Below are 26,968 nucleotides of genomic sequence, written 5' to 3'. Positions count from 1 at the left end.
CTCACGACTCGCTGAGTAAAGAGTCTACCCCTAACATCTCTCCTATACCTACCACCCCTTAATTTAAAGCTATGCCCCCTCGTAATAGCTGACTCCATACGTGGAAAAAGGTTCTCATGGTCAACCCTATCTAACCCCCTAATCATCTTGTACACCTCTATCAAGTCACTCCTAAACCTTCTTTTCTCCAATGAAAACAGCCCCAAGTGCCTCGGCCTTTCCTCATACGAACTTCCTACCATACCAGGCAACATCCTGGTAAACCTCCTTTGCACCCGTTCCAGTGCCTCCACATCCTTCCTATAGTATGGCGACCAAAACTGCACACAATACTCCAGATGCGGCCGCACCAGAGTCTTATACATCTGCAACATGACCTCAGGACTCCGGAACTCAATTCCTCTACCAATAAAAGCCAGTACGCCATATGCCTTCTTCACAGCACTATTTACCTGGATGGCAACTTTCAGAGATCTGTGTACATGGACACCAAGATCCCTCTGCTCATCCACACTACCAAGTATCCAACCATTAGCCCAGTACCCCATCTTCTTGTTACTCTTACCAAAGTGAATCACTTCACACTTACCTACATTGAACTCCATTTGCCACTTTTCTTCCCAGCTCTGCAGCTTATCGATATCCCGCTGTAACCTGCCACATCCTTCCTCACTGTCAACAACTCCACCGACTTTCGTATCATCCGCAAACTTGCTCACCCAACCTTCTAGCCCCTCCTCCAGGTCATTTATAAAAATGACAAACAGCAATGGTCCCAAAACAGATCCTTGCGGAACGCCGCTAGTAACTGCACTCCAAGATGAACCTTTTCCATCAACTACTACCCTCTGTCTTCTTCCAGCCAACCAATTCCTAATCCAAACCTCCAACTCACCCTCAATGCCATACCTCCGTATTTTTTGCAGTAGCCTAGCATGGGGAACCTTATCAAACGCCTTACTAAAATCCATATACACCACATCTACCGCTTTAGCCTCGTCCACCTCCTTATTCACCTTCTCAAAGAATTCAATAAGGTTTGTGAGGCATGACCTACCCTTCACAAAACCATGCTGACTATCCTTGATCACATTATTCCTATCCAGATGTTCATAAATCCTATCCCTTACAATTCTCTCTAAGACTTTTGCCCACAACAGAAGTGAGACTCGCCGGCCTATAGTTACTAGGGTTATCCCTACTCCCCTTCTTGAACAAGGGAACCACATTTGCTATCCTCCAGTCTTCTGGCACTATTCCTGTAGACACTGAGGACATAAAAATCAAGGCCAATGGCTCTGCAATCTCCTCCCTTGCTTCCCAGAGAATCCTAGGATAAATGCCATCAGGCCCAGGGGACTTATCTATTTTCACCCTTTCCAGGATTTCCAACACCTCTTTCCTACATACCTCAAAGCCATCCATTCTAATAAATTGTGACGCAGTATTCACATCGGCAATAATGTCCTGTTCCTGAGTGAATACTGACGAAAAGTATTCATTCAGTGTCTTCCCCAATCTCTTCAGCCTCCACACGCAACTTCCTACTACTATCCTTGACTGGACCTATTCCTACTCTAGTCATTCTTTTATTCCTGACATACCTATAGAAAGCCTTTGGTTTTCCCTAATCCTACCAACTAAGAACTTTTCATGTCCCCTCCTTGCTGCTTTTAGCTCTCTCTTCAGATCCTTCCTGGCTACCTTATAACTATCAATCGCCCCAATTGAACCTTCACACCTCATCTTTACATAGGCCGCCCTCTTCCCTTTAACAAGGGATTCCAATTCCTTATTAAACCACGGTTCCCTCACACGACCCTTTCCTCTCTGCCTGACAGGTACATACTTATCAAGAACACTCAATAGTTGCTCCTTGAACAAGCTCCACATATCAATTGCGCCCTTCCCTTGAAGCCTACTTTTCCAAGCCACGCATCCTAAGTCGTGCCTCACCATATCATAATTTCTCTGCCCTCAGCTATAACTCTTGCCCTGCAGTGCATACTTATCCCTCTCCATCACTAGAGTAAAAGTCACCGAATTGTGGTCACTGTCCCCAAAGTGCTCACCTACCTCCAATTCTAACACCTGGCCTGGTTCGTTACCCAGAACCAAATCCAGTATGGCCTCACCTCTTGTTGGCCTGTCTACATATTGTGTCAGGAAACCCTCCTGCACACATTGGACAAACACCGACCCATCTAACGAACTCGAGCTATAGCTTTCCCAGTCAATATCTGGAAAGTTAAAGTCCCCCATAACAATCACCCTATTACTTTCACTCTTCTCCTGAATCAATCCTTTCTTCTACGTCTCTAGGACTATTAGGAGGCCTGTAGAAAACTCCTAACAGGGTGACCTCACCTTTCCTATTCCTAACCTCAGCCCAAACTACCTCAGATGGCGAGTCTTCATCCATCGTCCTTTCCACCGCTGTAATACTATCTTTGACAAGCAATGCCACACCTCCCCCTCTTTTACCCCCACATCTGACCCTACTAAAACATTTAAACCCTGGAACCTGCAACAGCCAATCCTGTCCCTGTTCTACCCATGTCTCCCTAATAGCCACAACATCAAAATCCCAGATACCAATCCATGCTGCAAGTTCACCTACTTTATTTCATATACTTCTTGCATTGAAGGAGACACACTTCAAGCCACTTTCCTGTTTACAGGCACCCTCCTTTGAGATTGATGCCATGTTCCTAACCTCCCTACACTCCAGGTCCTGCACCCTAAAGCTACAGTCTAGGTTCCCATGCCCCTGTAGAATTAGTTTAAACCCCCCTGAAGAGCACTAGCAAACTTTCCCCCAAGGATACTGGTGCCCCTCAGGTTCAGGTGTAGACCATCCTGTTTATAGAGGTCCCACCTTCCCCAGAAAGAACCCCAGTTATCCAGATACCGGAATCCCTCCCTCCTGCACCATCCCTGTAGCCACGCATTTAACTGTTCTCTCTCCTTATTCCTCGACTCTCTATCACGTGGCACGGGTAACAAACCAGAGACAACAACTCTGTTTGTTCTAACTCTGAGCTTCCAACCTAGCTCCCTGAAAGCCTGCCTAACATCCTCAACCCTCTTCCTACCTATGTCGTTTGTGCCAATGTGGACCACGACTTCAGGCTGCTCCCCCTCCCCCTTAAGGATCCGGAAAACACGATCAGAGACGTCACGTACCCTTGCACCTGGGAGGCAACATACCAAACGTGAGTCTCTCTCGCCCCCACAGAACCGCCTATCTGTGCCCCGAACTATTGCTCTGCTCTTCTTCACCCTTTCCTTCTGAGCAACGGGGACAGGCTCCATGCCAGAGGCCTGAACCCCATTGCTTACCCCTGGTAAGTCGTCCCCCCCACAAGTATCCAAAATGGTATACTTGTTCTTGAGGGTAACGGCCGCAGGGGTCCCTGCACTGGCTGCTTCTTCCCAGTCCCCCCCACTGTCATCCATCTGTTTGCAATCTTTGGAGTTACTACTTCCCTAAAGCTCCGATCTATGACCCCCTCTGCCTCCCGAATGATCCTAAGTTCATCCAACTCCAGCTCCAGTTCCCTAACATGGTCTTGGAGGAGCTGGAGATGGGTGCACTTCCTGCAAGAGTAATCAGCAGGGATGACCATGGCATCCCTCACCTCAAACATGTTGCAAGAGGAACATTGCACTGCCTTCACTGACATCCCTCTAAAAGTAACCTTTTAAAAACAAACTAGGTCCAAGAATAGAACAAGCAAAATGCAGCACTTACCTACTTACCACAACGTTTCTTATTATTAGGTTAGGCACCTCTGCAGTGCCTCGGGTTCCTCTCCTGCGTGCTTTTATAGGGAAAGAAACCTACCCAGGTAAGCTTACGCTACACCAACTTCCAGATCCGCTTCGCGCTTTTTAAAAAAAAACTTTCAAATTTAAACCGTTAAACAAACGTCACCGAGCCTTCAAGCAGCCCCTGCCAAACAGCCCTTACCTGCTCCGCTGACACTTCTATAAGAGGTGTTGGCTGGACCCAGACACTTCAGCGGGCAGTGTTCATTACTCATGTGTATTCTCTCCCCCACCCACCTTAAACTAATCACCTGGGTTGTGAGTCAATTGTGCTGGCATTCTGGTGGCCCCAGGCAGTGTCTGTATCTGCTCTGCTGTTTCTCTCCATATTGTGATCCAGCGGCCATCTTGTGTGTCAAGTTGGCCAACTGATGGCTCAGTAGCCATCTTGTGTATCTGTGTGCCTAGTAACACCCTGCCCTTCCCCACCTCTCTGCCACGCCCACTCTCTCTTCCCCACTCAATCTCTCTATCAACCCCACTCATTCTCTCTCTCTACCCCCACCCTCTGACCGCCATTTTCTCTCTCTCTCTGTCCCCCATCCTTTTGGTCTCTATTCTCCCCAGCCCCCACCACACCCGACCTTTCTCAAGCCTCGAACCATCTTTGACCGCTGTATCAAGCCCTTCAAAGAACAGAGAGAGAGAGAGAGAGAGAGAGAGAGAGAGAGAGAGATAATGGATAGTAATGACTCTACCTGGGAGTTGGGAGGGGTGATAAATGGCTGATCTTCAAAATTGAGAATACCTAAAATGATTTTTGCAAGGTTTGTAGCTCAGGTTGAGGTTTAGGGTGTAGGTTTGCTCGCTGGGCTGTAGGTTTGATATCCAGATGTTTCATCACCTGGCTAGGTAACATCATCAGTGGCGACCTCCAAGTGAAGCGAAGCTGTGTCTCCTGCTTTCTATTTATATCTTTCACCTGGATGGGGTTCCTGGGGTATGTGGTGATGTCATTTCCTGTTCGTTTTCTGAGGGGTTGATAGATGGCATGTAGATCTATGTGTTTGTTTATGGTGTTGTGCTTGGAGTGCCAGGCCTCGTAGCCCTACACATGGATGAAAAAAAACATCATTTCGACTGGGACAACACATCTATCCTGGGTCAGGCTAAGCAAAGACTTGCCAGAGAATTCCTAGAGGCCTGGCACTCCAACCTCAACGCCATAAACAAACACATAGACTGAGATACCATCTATCAGCCTCTCAGAAAACGAACAGGAAATGACATCACCACAAACCCCAGGAACCCCATCCAGGAGAAAGAAATAAATAGAAAGCAGGAGACAACAGCTTTGCTTCACTTGGCGTCGCCACTGAAGATGTTACCTAGCCAGGTGATGAAACGCCTGGATATCAAACCTACACCCTAAACCTAAAATGATATCTTCAGAAACATCGTTAAAGCCAGAAAGCGTGTTCAAGTTTTTTAAAAGAGCTGCTGAAATCTGTCTGATTCTTTCACTGAAATAAACGCAGTCAGGCCACCGCTCGGACAGGCTGGAAGGGGTGAATGGGCGAAAATGAGCACTGCAGATGCAGGAGATTAGAGTCAAGATTAGAGTGGTGCTGGAAAAGCACAGCCGGTCAAGCAGCATTCGAGGCTTTTGCCTGAAACATCGATTTTCCTGCTCCTTGGATGCTGCCTGACCTGCTGTGATTTCCAACACCACTCTGATCTTGACTGTAAGGGGTGAATGGCCTAGTCCTAGTCTTGTGAAGTTGGTTCCAACTATCTAGAAATAGCGTCACAGAGCACAGAAACATACCCTTCGGTCTATGCCGACCAGATATCCTAAATTAATCTAGTGACCCATTTGCCAGCATTTGGCCCCTTATCCCTCTGAATCTGTCCTATTCATATCCCCATCCAGATGCATTTTAAATATTATCATTGTACTGGCCTCCACCACTTCCTCTGGCTGACCCCCACCAGTGTTCTGTGCAAAAAGGTTGCCCCTCAGAAATCTTTCCCCTCTCACCCTAAACCCATGCCCTCCAGTTCTGGACTCGCGCAACGTGGGGAAAAGACATACAAAAGTTGAGCAGCCAGACAGAATGCAAAAACAATACAATGCCGAATCACAGGGAAAAACAAATTGTAGCTCGACCCCTTTTTTGTCGTATTGGCATTTGGACTCTTAAAATCTGACAGGAACACCAGCATCCCTAGTGAGCATACTGCGCATGTTTCCCGGTGTCAGTAACGCAGTGCACATGCCCATCGGTGTCAGCTAAACACTGGGCATGCTCATCGCTTTCCGCAAAAAATGGCGCGCGACCTTCCTTTGATGGTCCAATAGGGAACCGTGGAGGACCAAAACAAAACTGGTCCTCCTGCCAATCAGAGCCACCCCATTGTCTGAATGTGGAAGTTGGACCATGAATTTCTGAAGCTGCTACTCCTGCTCCTCTTCCTGAATCAACATTGAGCTTCACCCAGACTGCAAATTCTTTCCTCTGTCTAAGATCTGTGAGTACAGCACTCTCTTTTCTCGTCCCCTTTGCCATTTCTATTTCTTTCCGGAGTTCAATTGCTGACTTACAGCAACTGAAAGGAAAGGGATTGAACCCAGGGAGGGGACGGACTATGGAAAAGTGATCGAGGTCTGTGTCTCAATTGGCAAAACAGACAGACAGGAGGCTGGAAGGGCACAACAAATCAGGCAGCATCACAAGGTGTAGAAGTCGATATTTCGGGTGTAACCCTTCGTCAGGACTGGGGATGGGTGCCGGGGTCGGGGGCTAAAGTGGGGATAGGTGAAGAATCGGTCAGATTAATCATTGGGTGGAAGAAATCAGGTTGGTGGCAGGAAGGAGTGGTAGTGAGGGGCATGGGGCTGAGAAGGGAGTCGGGTGATGGAAAGGGAGGTTATTTGAAATTGGAGTACTCGATGTTGGGTCCTGCAGGCTGTAGCCTGCCCGGGCGGAAGATGGGGTGTTGTTCCCTAATTTGCGGTTTGGTTCGTTGTGGCAATAGAGGAAGCCTATGATGTTCTTGTCAGAAAGGGAGTGGGAAGGGGAATTAAAATCGATGGTGACTGGGAGGTCTGGTCAGCCCCTGCGGACCCAGCTGTGATGCTCGCCAATCCGTTCCCCAAGTTTATGCTCAGTCTCCCCGAAGTAGAGAAGACCACAATTTACAAACACGTGGCAAATGCAGTATCTCAATGTGAAGTTATAGTCTTTGCTATGAAACAAAAAAGCAGGAAGGAGATGTATTGTTTAAATGGTGATACTTTGGGATGTGGAGAAAGTGAGAACCGCAGATGTTGGAGATGAGAGTCAAAGTGTGGTGCTGAAAAAGGTGGTAAGTCAGGCAGCATCTGAGGACCAGGAGAGTCGACATTTTGGTCCCAAGCACTTCATCAGGAATGATGTGTGGATGGACAAAGGGTCTGATTCGGTTCTATATAACTCTAATCATCTTCAGTGAGAGCAGAAGTGTGATTGTGAAGGCTGGAGTTTCAGAGCAGCTTTCAAAGATGCTTTGCCCTTAATGTGGATGGACAAAGGGTCTGTTTCTGTGCTGTATGACTCTAATCATCTTCGGTGAGAGCAGAAGTGTTTCTGAGGACTTTTCAAAGATGTTTTGCCCTTAATGGGAGTAGAAGGTACAATGAAATCTTGCATTTGTGAGACAGCAACTGAGTGAGTGAGTAAATCCGAGGTTTTGGTGCAAAGTGGGAATTCATTGCACTGTGAGGATGAAACTCTACTTATTGAGTCATTTCTGCTGGTGAATGAAACCAGGCTCAAGATTAGGAGGAGTAAATTTAGGACAGAGATGAGGAGGAACTGCTTTTCCTGGAGTGTAGTGTATCTATGGAATTCTCTGCCCCAGGAAGCAGTAGAGGCAGCTTCATTAAGTATATTCAAGACACAATTGGATGGGTTTTTGCAATGGCAGGGGAATTAAGGGTAGTTGGGACAATGCAGGGAGGAGGATCTCAGATGGTGAATAGATTAGCCATGATCTTAATTGGATTTTTGAACAAGAGGAAGGCATGAAAATGGTTTCAAGACCAGTTTAGAACAGTTACAGAGCCAGAGAGCACAAACAGACCCTTCAATCCAACTAGACCATGTTGACTGTGTTCACAAACTAAACTAGTCCCACCTACCCCATTCTCCCCGTAACCTTTGATCCCCTTGATACTCAAGAACCTATCTGTCTCAGTTTTAAATATCCTCAGTGACCTGGCCTGCACAGCCTTCTGTGGAAATAGATTCCACAGATTCACCGCTCTCTGGCTGAAGAAGTTTCTCCGTTCTAAAAGGTCTTCCATTTACTCTAAGGCTGTACCCTCTGGCCCGAGTCTGTCCTACCAATGGAAACATCTTCGCAATGTCCACACTGTCCAGGCTTTGAAGATTATGTATGTTTCAATTAGACACCCCCCCCCCCCCGCCCCCGAGTGCGGGCCTGTTAATCAGCATGAACCAGACCCTTCAGGATGAGGTACAGCAGGGATTAGGGTCAGCAAAGTGAGAATGGAGGGAGTGTGTGTGGGATGGAGATTTTCAGCTTCTAGGGAATGAGAGAGAAAAGTGAGTTCGCTATAAATTAGAATTGATCGGATGGGCCAAAGAGTGGTAAATGGAATTTAATTTGGAGAAATGTGAGTTGTTGCATTTTGGTCAAGCAATCCAGGCAGGACTGACACAGTTAAGGGGAATGTTGCAGAACAAAGAGTCCTTGGAGTGCAGGTTCCATAGTTCTCAGGTAGACAGGATAGCCTTTGTTGGTCAGAGCATTGAGTAGATGAGTTGGGAGGTCATGTTGTGGCTGTCCAGGATGTTGGTTAAGCCACTTTTGGAATACTGCAGTTAGTTCTGGTCTCCCTGCTGTAGGAAAGATGTTATGAAACTTTGAAAGGGGTCAGAAAAGAATAGGCCAGGGGCATTTTCCATGGAGCACCGGAGGCTGAGGGGTAAACTTATAGACCTTTGTAAGGGCCATGGATAGAGGGGAAACCCTAAGGTCTTTTCCCCAGGGTATGGCAGTCCAAAACTAGAAGGCATATGTTTGAAGTGAGAGTGGAATGATTTAAGAGATTGGAGGGGCAACCACTTCAGAGGGTGGTGCATGTATGGAACGAACTGCCAGAGGAAGTGGTAGAGGCTGGCACAATTACAACATTTAAAAGGCATGTGGATGTCTGTCTGTTCTCAGCTCTGCTGGATGTCTGTTGAAGCTTTGAACCCCCCCCTTCTACACCTTCTGGGTTAAACAAACATTCAGTCAATCAAGCCTCAATCCACAATCTCCCAGCCAGTCAACAATCCAGGCACAGTGTAGTCACAGCAGGGAATCAGCTGCCCTGAGTGCGGGAAGGCCTTTACCCAGGCCTCTGCCCTGCTGAGGCACCGGTGGGTCCACACAGGGGAGAGGCCCTTCAGCTGCCCCGAGTGCAGAAAGACATTCCGTGAATCCTCCAACCTGTTGAGGCACCAACGGGTCCACACAGGGGAAGAGGCCCTTCAGCTGCCCAGAGTGCGGGTAGGCCTTTACCCAGGCTTCCTTCTTGCTGATCCACCAGTGGGTCCACAAGGGGGAAGAGGCCGTTCCCCTACACAGTGTGGGGGTAGGCCTTTTTCCAGGCCTCTGCCCTGCTGAGGCACCGTGAGTCCACGCAGGGGAGAGGCCTTCAACTGCTCCTCCCACCTGCGGAGCCACCAGCGGGATCATGTGGCATTGCAGGGGATTGAAAGAATGACGGCTGAGTGCCTTTATTAACTGGACTATCAACCCAGTTCCAGTGGCTCCCGAGTTCGATTCCCACCGCGACAGATGGTGGAATTCGAATTTGGTCAGAAATCTGGAGTTCAGAATCTAATGGTGAAACCATTGTCGGTGGGGTGGGGGTGGAAGAAAACCCCCATCTGATTCACTCAGTTCTTTTTTAGGGAAGACTTGAGCAGTTATTAGAGCAGTCGTCCCAGCTGCATCCTTTACCCGGTCTGGCCGACACGTGACTCCAGCCCCACAACAGTCTGGTGGACTCTACGCTGCTCATCCAACTTGATTGGAATACAGGTTGAAATTGCTGAGTGAGGCAATACTTCCTCCAGGTTAAGGCTGTACCAAGGATGCAGTTACAAAGGGACAACTCAGTGGTGACCAATAATGAAGAAAGTGAGGGGTTGCACTTTGACCTTGAGCGATTTTTTAAAAATTGCTACTTTTTCTACACCTTTCTGCTGGGAGATTCTGAAGCTGTAACAAAGTTGGGTCACAATAAAGATTACCTGAACTTCACACTGAGCTCAGACTCTCACTGAGAGCTTTAAACTGCAACAGGTTTTTGTTTTAAAACTGCTCATTTTACATGTGAAAATGAGAACTGCTGATGCTGGAGATCAGAGTCAAGATTAGAGTGGTGCTGGCAAAGCACTGCAGGTCAGGCAGCATGCGAGGACCAGGGAAATTGACATTTCGGGCAAAAGCCCTTCCTCAGGTTTTTGCCAGAAACGTTGATGTTCCTGCTCCTCAGATGCTGCCTGACCTGCTGTGCTCATTTCTGACAGTCTCCTGTACTATGTTTCCAATGTTGTGTATCGGTTGCAGCAGTGAATGAGTAGCCAGCATTGTTAGAAATTGTAAAATTTTCAGGGGTGCAATGTCATCAGCATTGTAGTTTCCTGGCAGCACGGAGAAGTGTGTGCTTGGTTCACTAGACATGATGTGGAGGTGCCGGTGTTGGACTGGGGTGGATAAAGTTAAAACTCAACACCAGGTTATCGTCCAACTGGCTTATTTGGAAGCACGAGCTTCTTCATTGGGTGTTTGTGGAACAGAATCATAAGACACAACCACCTGATGAAAGAGCAGTGCTCCAAATGCTAGTGCTTACAAATGAGCCTGTTAGAGTATCACCTGGTATTGTGAAATTTAACTTCGCACACCCCAGTCCAACAGCGGCATCTCCAAATCAGGTACATAGTTCTTTGAAAGTTGCATCATTGGGACACAGGGTAGTGAAAGAGGCCAGTCAGGAGCCCTGGAGGACCGGAAGGTGACTGGTCCTCTTGCCAATCAGAGCCTTCCTATTGTCTGAATGCAGACGTTGGAACATGAGCTTCGGAAGCTGCTGCTGCTCTCTCTGACTGAAGACTGAGTTTGCTCCAGACTGTAACCTCCTTATTCTGTCAACCATCTGAGTGTATGGTACTCTCTTCACAACTCCTTTTCCATGTTTTTCATTCTGGGCTTCAATTTACGACTTGCAGCAACCGAAAGGAAAGGGAATGAATTCACGGAGCGGACAGAATCAGGAAAAGTTTGTTTCTAAACAGAGTGTTTCATGTGTGGAGTGAATGTAAAGAGGAAGTGGTGGATGCACATTCAGATGCAACGTTTAAAAGACATTTGGATAAGTATATGAAGAGGCACGGTGCGGAGGGATATGGGCCAAACACTGGCAAGTGGCACCAGTTTAGTTTGAGAACGTAGGCAGCATGGAATAGTTGGACTGAAGGGTCCGTTACTGTGCTGTCTAACGTAACTGTTCTGTCGTGGTCTTAAAACCATTTTCTTGCCTTCCACCTTCAACGTGGATACTGTACCTGCATCCAACACATAAACCATTCAAAATAAAAAAAAAACACCTCCTGCGCACAAAGAAATCCACACTTTATTGTTCAAAAATCAGATGAACTCAGCCTTGAATATATTCAATGACCCCCTAACTGCAGGAAGACATCCCCACTTCTAATCTCAGTTCAGCTTGCCAATATACCACTTGCCTTGCTGCACCTGTCTGACAACTGGCATTGACTGATGTAAAAGGATGCTGCTAATCAAAGCACTGATCACACGGTGGTCTGGTGTCAGCTCGGGTTTGAGGCCCTGATTTCTCTGTCCTGTGTTGATCCTCCTGTTCCCACAGACTAAGATGTCGGTCTGTTCTCAGCTCTGCTGGATTTCTGTTAAAGCTTTGACCCCGCCTTTTATAACTTCTGGAACGATAAAATATTCAATCAAGACCCAACCCACAATCTCCCAGCCTGTCAACCATCCTGATACAAGGTGCAGTCATAGCAGGGAATCAAACAAGAAAAGTGAAACAAAAATCATAAATAGGCGCACGTGCTTAATGTTTGTTCATGAGGAAATAAACCAGGAATAGGGGTCTCTCAGGAATCTTACAGTGCCCTACTTGAGGAATTCTGTCACCCTTACATCTATTAGTACCCAGCTATGAATTACAACAACATTTACACCAACAGGAATAAAGCATCTGCTATCAAATAGACAGAGATATACAGCACGGACATAGACTTTTTCCTCTATCTCATGCACACATGATAGATCATCCATGGTGGGAGTTTGTCTTTGTAGCATGATGTTTGCAAATACATTCTACTTTGCTCAAAGACTGCACAATCTGCAGGCAGTCAATACATGTAATATATTGTAAATTCCACTTTGAAAATAGATAATGGGCCCACTACCTTTTGGATGTGAGCATAAGTGGTGTAGTAAGTAAGTTTGCTGATGACACCAAAATTGGAGGTGTAGTGGACAACAAAGGAGGTTACCTCAGATTACAATGGGATCTTGATCAGATGGGCCAATGGGCTGAGAAGTGGCAAGTGGAATCTAATTTAGGTAAATGTGAGGTGCTGCATTTTGGGAAAGCAAATCTTAGAAGGACTTGTACACTTAATGGTAAGGTCCGAGGGAGTGTTGCTGAACAAAAAGACCTTGGAGTGCAGGTTCACAGCTCTATGAAAGTGGAGTCGCAGGTCAATAGGATAGTGCAGATGGCATTTGGTATGCTTTCCTTTATTGGTCAGAGTATTGAGTACAGGAGTTGGGAGGTCATGTTACAGCTGTACAGTTGGAATATTGCATGCAATTCTGGTTTCCTTCCTATCAGAAAGCCCTATGCAATGTTTGTTTTTGTTTAGCGGGCGGCACGGTGGCATAGTGGTTAGCACTGCTGCCTCACAGCTCCAGAGACCTGGGTTCAATTCCCGCCTCAGGCGACTGACTGTGTGGAGTTTGCACGTTCTCCCCGTGTCTGCGTGGGTTTCCTCCGGGTGCTCTGGTTTCCTCCCACAGTCCAAAGATGTGCAGGTCAGGTGAATTGGCCATGCTAAATTGCCCGTAGTGTTAGGTAAAGGGTAAATGTAGGGGGTATGGGTGGGTTGCGCTTCGGCGGGGCGGTGTGGACTTGTTGGACCAAAGGGCCTGTTTCCACATTGTAAGTAATCTAATTAATGATTGCTGCAACCTATTCTAAAATATGAAAGACTTAACAATCCAGGTTTGTTCAATATATCAGTTCAGTGGCAGGGCACTGTAATGTTTTCCTATCAATTCTGTGCCATATGATCTTATTGTCCACAATCACCTGATGAAGAAGCAGTGCTCCGAAGCTCGTGTTCCAAATAAACTGTCGGACTTAGCCTGGTGTTGAGAGATTTTTAACTTTGTCCAGGTTCAGATAGTGCCCAGGGATGTGCAGGTTAGGTGCATTAGTCAGGGGTAAATGTTGAGCAATAGGGGCATTGTGTGGGTGGGTTACCTTTCGGAGGATCGGTGTGTAGTCTTTGGGCCAGTTGGCATGCTCCCACACTGTGGGGAGTCTCGGAAGGGGAAGGGATTTTTGTAAACTGTGCAAGGCAATGCAGGCTTAGTGTGGGGGCCTGCTGTTGGCCTTGCCCCGCCCTTTGCTCCTCTCCCCTGTTGTGGAGTTGTCTAAAAAACAGCTACTCTTTCTCTGCCCTTTTTGCTGGGGAGGGGGGGGAGGGGGATCTGAAGCTGTAACCATGTTGGGACACAAAATAAAAGGTAACCAGAACGTACTGCTGGGCTCAGGCTCTCATCGAAAGCTCCAAGCGGTTTTTGTTTTAAAGCTGCTCATTTCTTGCAGCCTTCTGCACTAAGTTTCCAATGTTGTGTATTAGATGGAGCAGAGAATGAGTAGCTGGTTTCGTTAGATACTATAAATTTTTCAGGAGTGCATCGTTTCATCGGCAGTTTACTGGCAGCACTGGGAAGTATGGGCTCGGTTCACTAGAAACGAGGTGGAGGTGCTGCTGTTGGACTAGGTTGGACACGGTTTAAAAATCACAACACCAGGTTATAGTCCAACAGGTTTATTCGGAAGCACCAGCTTTCGGAGTACTGCTCCTTCATCGGGTAACTGTGGAGCAGGATCATAAGACACAGAGTTAAGAGCAAAAGATCAATGTCATGCAACTGATGATATATTGACAAACGTAGATTGCTGTTAAATCTTTCATCTTTTAGAATGGGTTGCAGGTTTTAGTTCATTAATGTGTACATCGCAGTACTACTATAAAGTCATATTCTCAAGATCACTTAAGGTCTTTTTAAAAAACAGGTGACATCTCAGTCCAGACAATGCATGAAAGGTGTGAGAGTATCCCAATCTTAAATTGGACTGGTTCTATTTCCAAACTAGGAATTTATAAAATATTACATGGATTGACTACCTGCATATTGTGCGTTTTGTGCAAAATTGAATATATCTGCAAATATAATTCTGCAAATGCACCACATTGTTATATGTATGTGTGCAGCATGAGAGTGCGTGTAAGAGAGTATGTGTGCACATGCTTGGTAAAGTGAGTGTGATGGAGGAGAAGCCTGTGAAAGGGTGTGTGTGTTTTGGGGGGGGGGCGTGTATGTGTGTATGTCTGAGAGAGAACAGGTGTATAGATAAAAGGTGAGGCGTTGCATTTTGCCAAAATAAGGAAGGGCAGGGCTTGTACAGAGGGATATGGTGGGGGGGGCGGGGGGGGGGGGGTTCAGATATATACTTCTTTGAAAGTTGCATCACTGGTTGGAAGGAAGCTTCAGAAGGCATTCAGCACACTTACCTTAATTGTTCACACCATTGAATAAAGGAGCTGGGACATAATGTTGAAGTTGTACAGGATGTTGGTGAAGCCACTTGTAGAGTACTGAGAACGCTTCTGGTGGCCCTGTAATAGGAAGAATTCTATTAGAAAGGGTTCAGTAAAGATTTACCAGGATGTTGCCAGGACTGGAGGGTTTGAGTTGTAAGGAGAGGCTGAGACACTCTTCACTGGAGCACAGGAGGTTGAGGGGTGACCTCATTTGAGATTTATAAAATCATGAGGGTTATAGGGAAGATGAACATCAAACACAGCGAGCAGCGTGCGTGGTTATGTCGAGTGACAGGGGAAGAAATTGTGGCATTTGGACACTTTAAATCCATCAGGAACAGCATCTCCATAGAGCATATTGCGCATGTCAGGTGAGGTGCCGGAAGACTGGAGGTTGGCTAACGTGGTGCCACTGTTTAAGAAGGGTGGTAAGGACAAGCTAGGGAACTATAGACCAGTGAGCCTGACATCGGTGGCGGGCACCTTGTTGAAGGGAGTCCTGAGGGACAGGTGGTACATGTGTTTGGAAAGGCAAGGTCTGATTAGGGATAGTCAACATGGCTTTTTGTGTGGGAAATCATGTCTCAAATTTTGAGTTTTTTGAGGAAGTAAAGAGGATTGAGGAGGGCAGAGCGGTAGATGTGATCCATATAGACTTCAGTAAGGCGTTCAACAAGGTTCCCCATGGGAGACTGATTAGCAAGATTAGATCTCATGGAATACAGGGAGAACTAGCCATTTGGATACAGAACTGGCTGAAAGGTAGAAGACAGAGGGTGGTGATGGAGGGTTGTTTTTCAGACTGGAGGCCTGTGACCAGTGGAGTGCCAGAAGGATCGGTGCTGGGCCCTCTACATTTTGTCATTTACATTAATGATTTGGATGTGAGCATAAGAGGTACAGTTAGTAAGTTTGCAGATGATACCAAAATTGGAGGTGCAGTGGACAGTGAAGAGGGTTACCTCAGATTACAACAGGATCTTGACCAGATTGGCCAATGGGCTAAGAAGTGGCAGATGGAGTTTAATTCAGATAAATGTGAAGTGCTGCATTTTGGGAAAGCAAATCTTAGCAGGACTTATATACTTAATGGTAAGGTCCTAGGGAGTGTTGCTGAACGAAGACACCTCAGAGTGCAGGTTCATATCTCCTTGAAACTGGCGTCGCAGATAGATAGAACTGTAAAGGTGGTGTTTGGTATGCTTTCCTTTATTGGTCAGAGTATTGAGTAGAGAAGTTGGGAGGTCATGTGGCGGTTGTACAGGACATTGGTTAGGCCACTATTGCAATATTGTGTGTAATTCTGGTCTCCTTCCTATTGGAAAGATTTTGTGAAACTTGAAAGAGTTCAGAAAAGATTCACAAGGATGTTGCCAGGGTTGGAGGATTTGAGGTATAGGGAGAGGCTAAACAGATTGGGGCTATTTTCCCTGGAGCGTCGGAAGCTGAGATCTACAAAGGGGCATGGATAGGATAGATAGACAAAGTCTTTTCCCTGGGGTGGGGGAGTCCAGAAGTCAAGGGTATAGGTTTAGGGTGAGAGGGGAAAGATATAAAAGAGACCTACTGGGAAACTTTTTCACACAGAAAGTGGTACGTGTATGGAATGAGCTGCCAGAGGAAGTGGTGGAGGCTGGTACAATTGTAACATTTAAGAGGCATTTGGATGGGTACATGAATAGGAAGGGTTTGGAGGGATATGGGCCAAATGCTGGCAGGTGGGACTAGATTGGGATGGGATATCTGGTCGGCATGGACGGGTTGGACCGAAGGGTCTGTTTCCATGCTGGTTCAGCAAAAGCCATTCATGTTCTTCGCTGTCTGCAAAAATGGCGCAAATCCTTCTTCAAATGGACCAATGAGAAGCCAATTGTTGACCTGCAGCAACTGAAGAAAGTGAGTGAATCCAGGGAGGGGACAGAGTCGGGAAACGTTGGTCCAGGTCTGTATCTCAATTGGCAAACACATGGCAAATGCAGTCCCACAGTGTGAAGTTAGAGCCTCAGTTACGAACAAATAACTGCTGAAAGGAGGTACGTTGTTTAAATGGTGACATATTGGGATGCGGAGAAAGTGAGGACTGCAGATGCTGGAGATGACAGTTGAAAAGTGTGGCACTGGAAAAGCACAGCAGATCAGACAGCATCCGAGAAGCAGGAGAATCAACGTTTCAGGCATGAGCCCTTCCTCAGGAATGATGTGTGGATGTAAAAAGTGGCCTCAGCATCCTTCCACACCAGTCACTGCCAGTTGTCAGACGGGTGCAGCAAGCAATCAGCAAGGCAAGTGGTATATTAGCAAGAGGAAATGAGTTCAGAAGTCTCTGCAGTTAGGGGGTCATTGAATATATTCAAGGCTGAGTTCGTCTGATTTTAGAACAAGAAAGAAGTGGATGTTTCTGGGGGAAGGCAAGTAAAATGATTTTAAGGCCAATACAGAATAGTTAAAGGGTCATACAGCACAGAAACAGACCCTTCAGCCCAACTAGTCCATGCTGACTATATTCACAAACTAAACTAGTCCCACCTACCTGTGTTTGGCCCATATCCCCCTGAACCTTTCCTATTCATGTACTTATCCAAATGTCTTTTAAATGTTGTTACACAACCAGCATCCACTATTTCCTCTGGACATTTATTCCACACACAAACCACTCTGTTTACAAAAAAGGTGCTCCTCATCTCTTATTAAAATCTTTCTCCTCTCACCTTAATTTGCGGCCTAATCTTGAAATGACACATGCCGTTCACCTTATCTATGCCCCTCATGGTTTGGAAACCTCTCAAGAGAACAAAGAACCCTACAGCACAGGAACAGGCCCTTCAGCCCTCCAAGGCTATGCTGATCGAGATTCTCTATCTAAACCTGCCACCTATTTTCTAAGGATCTGTATCCCTTTGCTCCCTGCCGATTCATGTATCTGTCTAGATACATCTTAAATGATGCTATCGATCCCAGCCCTACTGCCTCCACTGCATGAGGCACCCACCACCCTCTGCGTAAAGAACTTTCCATGTAGATCTCCCTCAAACCTTTCCCCTCTCACTTTGAACTCGTGACTCCTAGTAATTAAGTCTTCCCCTATGGGGGAAAAAAAAATTCTTCCTATCCACCCCTGTCTACATGCCTCATGGTTTTATAGGCCTCAATCAAGACCCCTCCTCAACCTCCTTATTTCCAATGAAAATAATCCTAATCTACTCAACCTCTCCTCATAGTTAGCGCTCTCCATAACAGGCAACATCCTGGTGAACCTCCTCTGCACCCTCTCCAAAGCATCCACATCCTTTGGGAAATCTGGCGACCGGAATTGTACAGCAGTATTCCAAATGTGGCCGAACCAAAATCTTATATAACTTTAACATGACCTGCCAGCTCTTGTACTCAATACTCCGTCCGATGATGGAAAGCATGTTGTATGCTGCCTTAACCACTCTACTGACAGACATTGCCATCTTCAGAGAACAATAGATCTGAAAACCCAGATCTCTCTGTACATCAATTTCCCCCAGGACCTTCCCATTTAATGTATAGTTTGCTCTCGAATTGCACCTTCCAAAATGCATCACCTCGCATTTGTCTGGATTAAACTCCATTTCTCTTCCCAACTCTCCAATCTATATTCTGCTGTATCATCTGACAGTCCCCTTCACTATCTGATATTCCATCAATCTGAGCGTCATCTGCAAACTTGCTAACGAGGCACCCGACACCTTCACCTTTCAACCTCCTGTGCTCCAGTGAAAAAGTCCCAGCCTAACCTTCAATCGGTGTGAATTCTGTCTGGGTCCCAATGTCGAGTCAGCCTGACATTTTGGATAGAAAAGCTCTGCATTTAAATTACGTTCTTGAGAAAGTTACTGAAAACAGGTCCTGGGATTAACATACCAAAGAACAGAACCCCATTCTAAAAGATGGAAGATTTAATCTAAATTGTTTTATGTATCACATCTCCATGACACTGGACTCCATTGGCTATAAATTCTGTGATCATGATCTTATTCTCCACAATCACCTGATAAAAGAACAGAACTCCAAAAGCTAGTGCTTTCATGTTATGGCAGTAGCGGGAGGTGTGGGCTGTATTCACTAGAAACAATGAAGCAGTTAGATACCACACATTTGAGGGGGAAGGGTGTATTACATGACCTCCCAACTCCTATACTGAATGCTCTGAGCAATGAAGGAAAGCAAACCAAACGCCTTTTTCACTATTCTATCCACCTGAAACTCCACTTTCAAGGAACTATGAACCTGCACTCCAAGGTCTCTTTATTCTGCAACATTCCCCTAACTGCATCAGTCCTGCCTGGATTGCTTGACCAAAATGCAAACCTCAGACTTCTCTAAATTAAACTCCAACTGACACTCCTCGGCTCATCAGCCGATCCCAAAAATTCTAATTTATAGTGAACTCTCTTTCCTCTATTATTCCCTAGAAGCGGAAAATCTCCATCCCACACTCTCTCCGTCCGTTTTCACTTTGTTGAAAGTGGAAGAATGGGATTGAGAAACTGATCAGCGATGATTGAATGGAATGAGCAGACCTGGTGGTCTAATTTCTGCTCCTATGTCTTGTGGTCTCTTGCTGTCCTGGACACCGTGAGAGAGAATTGGGACCAGCATTGATCCGATCATGACTGGATATGGATCTACCTGCATCTAGGTGGATGGGCTGGGACTTTTTCACTGGAGCATAGGAGGTGGAGATGTGACCTTATCAAGGTTTATAAAATCATGAGGGGAGAGATGAGGTGAATGACAGGTGTCCTTCCCCTAGGCTGGGGGTTTCAAGATGAGGGAGCAAATTTTGAATGTGAGAGGAGAAAGAGATTTTAAAAAGACTTGAAGGGCACAATATTTTTTATATACAGAGTGTGGTTCACGTGTGGACTGAATATCCAGAGGAAGTGGTGGGTGCAGGTACAGTTACAAGGTTTAAAAGACATTTGGATAATTACATGATTAGGAAATGTTCAGAAGGGTATGGGACAAAACACTGGCAGGTGGGACTGGTTTAGCTGGTGAACATAGTCAGCATGGACTAGTTGGACTGAAGGGTCTGTTTCTGTGTTGTATGGTTCTGTAACTCGGTTCTGTACTTGTCTCAAGACCATTTTCTTGCCTTCCCCTCTCACATAAAAATCAGATGAACTCAGCCTTGAATATATTCAATGACCTGAAAATGTGTTGCTGGAACAGCGCAGCAGGTCAGACAGCATCCAGGGAACAGGAGAATCGACATTTCAGGCATAAGCCCTTCTTTAGGAATCAAACGTCAATTCTCCTGTTCCCTGGATGCTGCCTGACCTGCTGCGCTGTTCCAGCAACACATTTTCAGCTCTGATCTCCAGCATCGGCAGACCTCACTATCTCCTCGAATATTCAATGATCCCCCAACTCCAGGAAGACATCCCCGCTTCTGAACTTAATTCCTCTTGCTAATACACCACTTGCCTTGCTCATTGCCTGCTGCACCTGTCTGACAACTGGCACAGATGGACACTGATGCCCCCTGAACATCCACGTATCATTCTTGATGAAGGGCTTGCGCCCAAAACCTTGACTGTCCTACTGCTCGGATGCTGCTTGACCTACTGTGCTTTTCCAGCACCACACTTTTTGACTCTAATCTCCAGCATTTCCAGTCCTCACTTTCTCCACATCCCAATATATCACCATTTAAACAATATACCTTTCTACTTTTTTTCACAGCAAAGGCTGTAACTTTACGTTGGGGTATTGTATTTGCCAACTGTGGCCTTCTCTACATCGGGGAGCATGAGCATAAACTTGGGGAACAGTTCGCCGAGCATCGCAGCAAGGTCTGCAGAGGCCGACCGGACCTCCCAGTCACCACCCATTTTCATTCCCCTTCCCACTCCCTTTCTGACATGACCATTTTTGGCCCTATCCATTGCCACAACAAACTAAAGTGCAAATTGGAGGAACAACATCTCATCTTCCACCTGAGCAGTCCACAGCCCGAAGGACTCAACAGTGAGTTCTCCAATTTCAAATAACCTCCCTTCCGAGCCCCTGCCCCTCCACCTCCTTGCCACCAACTAGGTTCCTTCCTCACATTCACCAACCAGGTCGTACCCTCTACCTATTTACACCTATCCCCACTTCATCACCCTGCCCTCAGCATACCCTTGTTCTGCAGCTCTCCCTATACTCACCCCTAGTCCTGAACAAGGGTTACACCCGAAACGTCGACTTCTCCACCTCCTGATACTGCCTGGCTTGCTGCATTCTTCCAGACTCCTGCTTGTCTGATTTGCCAATTGAGACACAGGCATAGACTAACTTTTCCAGAGTCTATCCCCTCGCTGGATTCATTCCCATTCCTTTCAGTTGCTCCAAGTCAACAATTGAACCCCAGAATGAAACGTAAATGGAAAAGGGGGTGAGAAAAGAGAGTACTGTACTCACAGATGTTGGACAGAGGAAGGAAGTTGCAGTCTGAGGTGAAGCTCAATCTTCATTCAGTGTGAGAGGAGGAGCAGGACCTTAAGAAGCTCATGGTCCACCTTCCGCATTCAGACAATAGGGGAGCTCCAATTGGCATGAGGACAACTCTCCTTCTGGTCCTCCAGTGCTCCTTATTTGTCCATCAAAAGTAGGTCTCGCCCCTTTTCTGCCGACAGCGAGGAACATGCCCAATGTTTTGGTGACACCGGCAAACATGTGCCCTGCTTGTTGACACTGAGGAGTGTACACAATATGCTCTGTAGCAATGCTGATGTTATTGACAAATTTTAAGTGTCCATATGCCTCAGAGAACAAAAAGGATTAGAGCCATAATTTGTTTTACACTATGTGCCTCGATATTTTATTGCTTTTGCATTTGTCTGGCTGCTCAATGTTTTTATGTCTTTTCCTCAGTGTTGGGGTGAAGTTCACAACTAGAGGGCATAGGTTTAGGGCGAGAGCAGAAAGATATAAAAGGTACCTAAGGGGCAACGTTTCCATGCAGAGGGTGGTGCATGTATGGAATGAACTGCCAGAGGAAGTAGTGGAAGCCGGTATAATTACAGCATTTAAAAGGCATCTGGATGGGTCTTTGAATAGGAAAGGTTTGAGGGATATGAGCCAAGTGCTGACAAATGTGACTAGATTAATTTAGGATATTTGGCTGGCATGGACAGGTTGGACCAAATGGGTCTGTTTCCGTGCTGTACATCTCTATGACTCTAAATAATAAAAAGTATATTTTCCAAGTAACAAACTATACCCAGTTAAAAATCACACAACACCAGGTTATAGTCCAACAGGTTTAATTGGAAGCACACTAGCTTTCGGAGCGATGCTACTTCATCAGCTGATTAAACCTGTTGGACTATAACCTGGTGTTGTGTGATTTTTAACTTTGTACATCCCTGTCCAACACTGGCATCTCCAAATCATAACTATACCCATATTAACAAGGTTTAGTACACCACACACTTGCATTCTCAACAGATCCTGCCCCTTCAATGCCTGAGGAACATATACATGCTGGTGCATAATCTCCTTCACTAGTATTTACACACTACCCTCAGCAATTGCACAAGTAACAGCAAAGGGCAAACAGCACAAGGATTAAACACACAGTGAGGGGCAAACAGCACAAGGATTAAACACACACAGAGGGGCAAACAGCACAAGGATTAAACACACACAGAGGGGCAAACAGCACAAGGATTAAACACACACAGAGGGGCAAACAGCACAAGGATTAAACACACACAGAGGGGCAAACAGCACAAGGATTAAACACACACAGAGGGGCAAACAGCACAAGGATTAAACACACACAGAGGGGCAAACAGCACAAGGATTAAACACACACAGAGGGGCAAACAGCACAAGGATTAAACACACACAGAGGGGCAAACAGCACAAGGATTAAACACACACAGAGGGGCAAACAGCACAAGGATTAAACACACACAGAGGGGCAAACAGCACAAGGATTAAACACACACAGAGGGGCAAACAGCACAAGGATTAAACACACACAGAGGGGCAAACAGCACAAGGATTAAACACACACAGAGGGGGAAACAGCACAAGGATTAAACACACACAGAGGGGGAAACAGCACAAGGATTAAACACACACAGTGAGGGGGAAACAGCACAAGGATTAAACACACAGTGAGGGGGAAACAGCACAAGGATTAAACACACAGTGAGGGGGAAACAGCACAAGGATTAAACACACAGTGAGGGGGAAACAGCACAAGGATTAATCACACAGTGAGGGGGAAACAGCACAAGGATTAATCACACAGTGAGGGGGAAACAGCACAAGGATTAATCACACAGTGAGGGGGAAACAGCACAAGGATTAAACACACAGTGAGGGGGAAACAGCACAAGGATTAATCACACAGTGAGGGGGAAACAGGACAAGGATTAAACACACAGAGGGGTAAACAGCACAAGGATTAAACACACAGTGAGGGGCAAACAGCACAAGGATTAAACACACAGTGAGGGGCAAACAGCACAAGGATTAAACACACAGTGAGGGGGAAACAGCACAAGGATTAAACACACTGAGGGGCAAACAGCACAAGGATTAAACACACTGAGGGGGAAACAGCACAAGGATTAAACACAGTGAGGGGGAAACAGCACAAGGATTAAACACACAGTGAGGGGGAAACAGCACAAGGATTAAACACACAGTGAGGGGGAAACAGCACAAGGATTAAACACACAGTGAGGGGGAAACAGCACAAGGATTAAACAAACAGTGAGGGGGAAATAGCACAAGCGCCAGTAAAAGCAGATGGAAAGTGAGTGTAAAATGTCACTATGACAGGACAGGCCCCACATTCCTTCCCCTCCGTCCCCCCCACAACCTGCCTCACCTTTCACCTCCCGGGCCCAGTACCTTCCAGGTGGCCCCATAGTTGACACAGGGGCCGCCCCACGACCAGTAGAACTCCACCACCCAGGCGGCCGACGAGTTCCCAAGCAGGCCCTTAACCCCATCCGCCTCCAGAATGCTCACCGGCTCCTGCCTGCTGTACAGCCGGCCGGTGTGGCCGTGACACAGCAGCTGCGCCAGGAAGGCGGCGGTGCCCAGTGACGGGTGTCTGCCCCGGGCCGCACGGCACCATTTTCCTAACGGCCGCCCTCCCGCCGCTTCCCCGCTCGAGCGACTTCTCCTCCCAACCGCCTTCGCCCCCGCGTGACGTCTGCACGGGGGGATGGGCGGGGCCGGGGGAGCCTCACCGTCACCAAGCAACAGCCACCTCGCGCTACAACTGCTCATTCACAAAAACAAACTCTCCTGTCTCGCTCTGCAGCTGCAGGGGGGACACTGCCACGTTTCCAGGAGCCCTGTCTACATTGGGAAAGCTCACGGCTCAATTTAAACAGATATTCCGACATCTAACGGAACGGCGTCATATCTAAAGGGGGCAATCTGCATTTTAAAGGGACATGGACATTTTAACGGGTATTTCTGCAAATAAAGAGGTTTAAATGGACGAGATTACATTTCAAAGGGATGTGGGCACATTCAAAGGGATATCATAATATGTAAAGTGATGCAGTTATATCTATACGAATCTACATTTCTAAGAGACGTTGCCCTATTTATAAGTAGAGACAATAGGTGTGAATTCTGTCTGTGTCCCAATGTTGAGTCAGACTGACATTTTTCTTAGAAAAGCTCTGCATTTAAATTACATTCTTGAGAAGCTAAGTTTTAGATTCGGGTGTAGGCTAGGGAGAATTGGCTGTGCTAAGTTATCCATAATGACCAGGGATGTACAGGTTCGGGTGGCTTGGCCAAGGGAAATACGCAGTAAGTGGTTGGGTATGGGTGGGATACTGTTCAGAGGGCCAGATTGAAATAGATGGGCTGAATGGTCTGCTTCCACATTGTCGGAATTCGATGACCCTCCCCACCAAAGGAGCATTTTATCTGCATCTATCCTGTCAAGCCCCTTTCAGAATTCTACTGGTTTCAGTAAAGGTATACAGCACAGAAACAGACACTTCGGTCCAATTCGTCCATGCCGACCAGGATTCCAAACTAAACCAGTCCCACTTGCCTGCATTTGGCCCATATCCCTCTAAACCTTTCTATTCATGTACCCATCCAAATGCTGTTTCAATGTTGTCACTGTACCTGCATCTACCACATCCTCAGCAAGTTCATTCCACATGCAAATCACCCTCTTTCAAAATGTTGCCCCTCCGGTTCCTTTTAAATCTCTCTCCTCACATTTAAAAAAAATGCCCCCTAGCTTTGAGCACGCCGACGCTAATCAAGAGCCCTTTGTTATTCACCTTACCTCCAATCCTCATGATTTTATCAATCTCAATGAGGTCACCCCCCCAACTTCCTGTGCTCCAGTGAATAAAGTTCCAGCCTCTCCTTCTAACTCAAACCCTCCAGTCCTAACAACATCCTGGTAAATCTTTATTAAACCCTCTCTAATAGTATTCTTCCTATTACAGGGCCAACAGAACTGTACTGAGTACTCTGAAAGTGGCCTCACCAACATCCCTGTACAACCTCAACATGATGTCCCAACCCCTATACTCAATGGTGTGAACAATGAAGGCAATGTTGCGAAATGCCACCTTAACCACCCTGTCGAGCAGTGATGCAACTTCCAAAGAACTATGTACCTGAACACCATCCCCGCCCCCCCCCCCCCCCATGTCTGCCTGTTCTATAGCACGACTCATGGCCCGACCATTATTTGTACAACCCCTTGCTTTTATTAAGCCTCTCTCTCACACACATATACACACCCCTCAACACTCTATCACACTCACAGGCTCATACTCCATCACACTCTCACTTTCCCAAGCATGCACACACACACATGGACAAACTCAGATACACACACACTACTCTTTGGGGTGAAATTGTATTGGCAGAATTATATTTGCAGATACATTCAATTTTGTTCAAAAAGCACACAATCTTCAGGCAGTCAATGCATCTAATATTTTACAAATTCCGACTTTGGAAACAGAACCTGTCTGATTCAAGATTGGAATACCAACAGACTCAAATTTCACACCTTTAATTCATTGTCTGAGCGGAGATGTCTTTTTTTAAAAAAAACCTTAAGTCATCTCAAGAACATTGTTACATATTAATGAACCAAAGCCCGCACCCATTCTAAGAGATGAAGACTATCTAAGTTTATTCAATATATTCTATCAGTTGCATGACACTGATCTTTTGACATAAGTTCTGTGTCTTATGATGCTGTTCCATGAGGCTTTTGTGTTTGTGTAGATGAGGCAAGATGGAACAGATGAGGCGATGGAGAATTACAAATCACCTCGGAAGGATTTAAAGAGAGAGTTAAGAAGAGCAAAGAGAGGACACGAGCAGTCTTTAGCAAATAGAATAAAGGAGAACGCTCAAGCTTTCTATAGATATGTGAGGAATAAAAGGATGATTAGGGTAGGAATAGGGCCAGTCAGAGGCAGAAGTGAGAAGTTGAGCATGCACCCTGTAGAGTTTGGAGAGGTGCTAAATGAACATTTCTTATCGGAGTTAACTCAGGAAAAGAATGAGGTACGAGATATTAGACTCGAAAGGATCGAGGTTAGTTCCACACAGGTGTTATCAATTTGAGAAGGAGTGAAAGTAGACAAGTCCCCTGGGCTGGATGGGATTTATCTGAGGATTCTCTGGGAAGCTAGGGAGGAGATAGCAGAACCTTTGGCCTTGATCTTTGAGTCGTCATTGTCTACAGGTTTAGTACCAGAGGACTGGAGGATTGCAAATATTGTGCCCTTGTTCAAGTAGGGCAGCAGAGATGACCCAGGTAATTATAGACCAGTGAGCCTTACATCTATTGTGGAAGCATTGGAAAAGCAGAGGAGATTTACCAGGATATTGCCTGGTCTGGAGGGAAGGTCTTATGACGAAAGGCTGAGAGACTTGGGCCTTTTCTTATTGGAAAGAAGGCGGCTAAGGGGGGGATTTGATAGAGACATACAAGATGATCAGAGGATTAGATCGGGTAGACAGAGAAAGACGTTTTCCTAGGATGATCACGTCAGCGTGTACAAGGGGGCATAACTACAAATTGAGGGATGATAGCTTTAAGACAGATGTCAGAGACAAGTTCTTTACACAGAGTGGTAAGGGAGCGGAATGCCCTACCTGCTAAGGTAGTCAACTCAGCCACATTAGGGAGATTTAAACAATCCTTAGATAAGTGCATGGATGATTTTGGGATAGTGTAGGGGGACGAGAATAGTTCACAGGTCGAT

General features: G+C 46.3%; 2 protein-coding genes across 4 annotated transcripts in view; one reads left to right on the top strand and one right to left on the bottom strand.

Moving 5' to 3' along the window:
• Window positions 1-24,024, bottom strand: part of LOC148144771 (uncharacterized) — a 33,115-nt gene extending 9,091 nt beyond the window's left edge. For 2 of the 3 annotated variants that reach the window (XM_087975117.1, XM_087975118.1), the window contains exons 1-2: window positions 23,581-24,024; window positions 14,688-14,792 (exon numbers count right to left, since the gene is read on the bottom strand). In XM_087975117.1, the coding sequence (XP_087831243.1) occupies window positions 14,688-14,792; window positions 23,581-23,987 (512 nt within the window). In that variant the 5' untranslated portion in view covers window positions 23,988-24,024. Of the gene's footprint in view, window positions 1-11,461; window positions 11,793-14,687; window positions 14,793-23,580 lie in introns of those variants that run through there. The other variant, XM_087975116.1, reaches the window with a different exon arrangement.
• LOC148144770 (uncharacterized) overlaps window positions 1-26,968 on the top strand; it is a 392,813-nt gene that overhangs the window by 341,276 nt on the left and 24,569 nt on the right. The window lies entirely within an intron of this gene.

This window comes from Chiloscyllium plagiosum, unplaced genomic scaffold (assembly GCF_037043375.1).
Source record: "Chiloscyllium plagiosum isolate Xiang-an unplaced genomic scaffold, Cpla_swu_hap1 HiC_scaffold_27, whole genome shotgun sequence".
NCBI classification, from domain to species: Eukaryota; Metazoa; Chordata; class Chondrichthyes; order Orectolobiformes; family Hemiscylliidae; genus Chiloscyllium; species Chiloscyllium plagiosum.
Note: the sequence above shows the minus strand (reverse complement) of the source record. Positions and strands in the feature narration are given on the sequence as shown.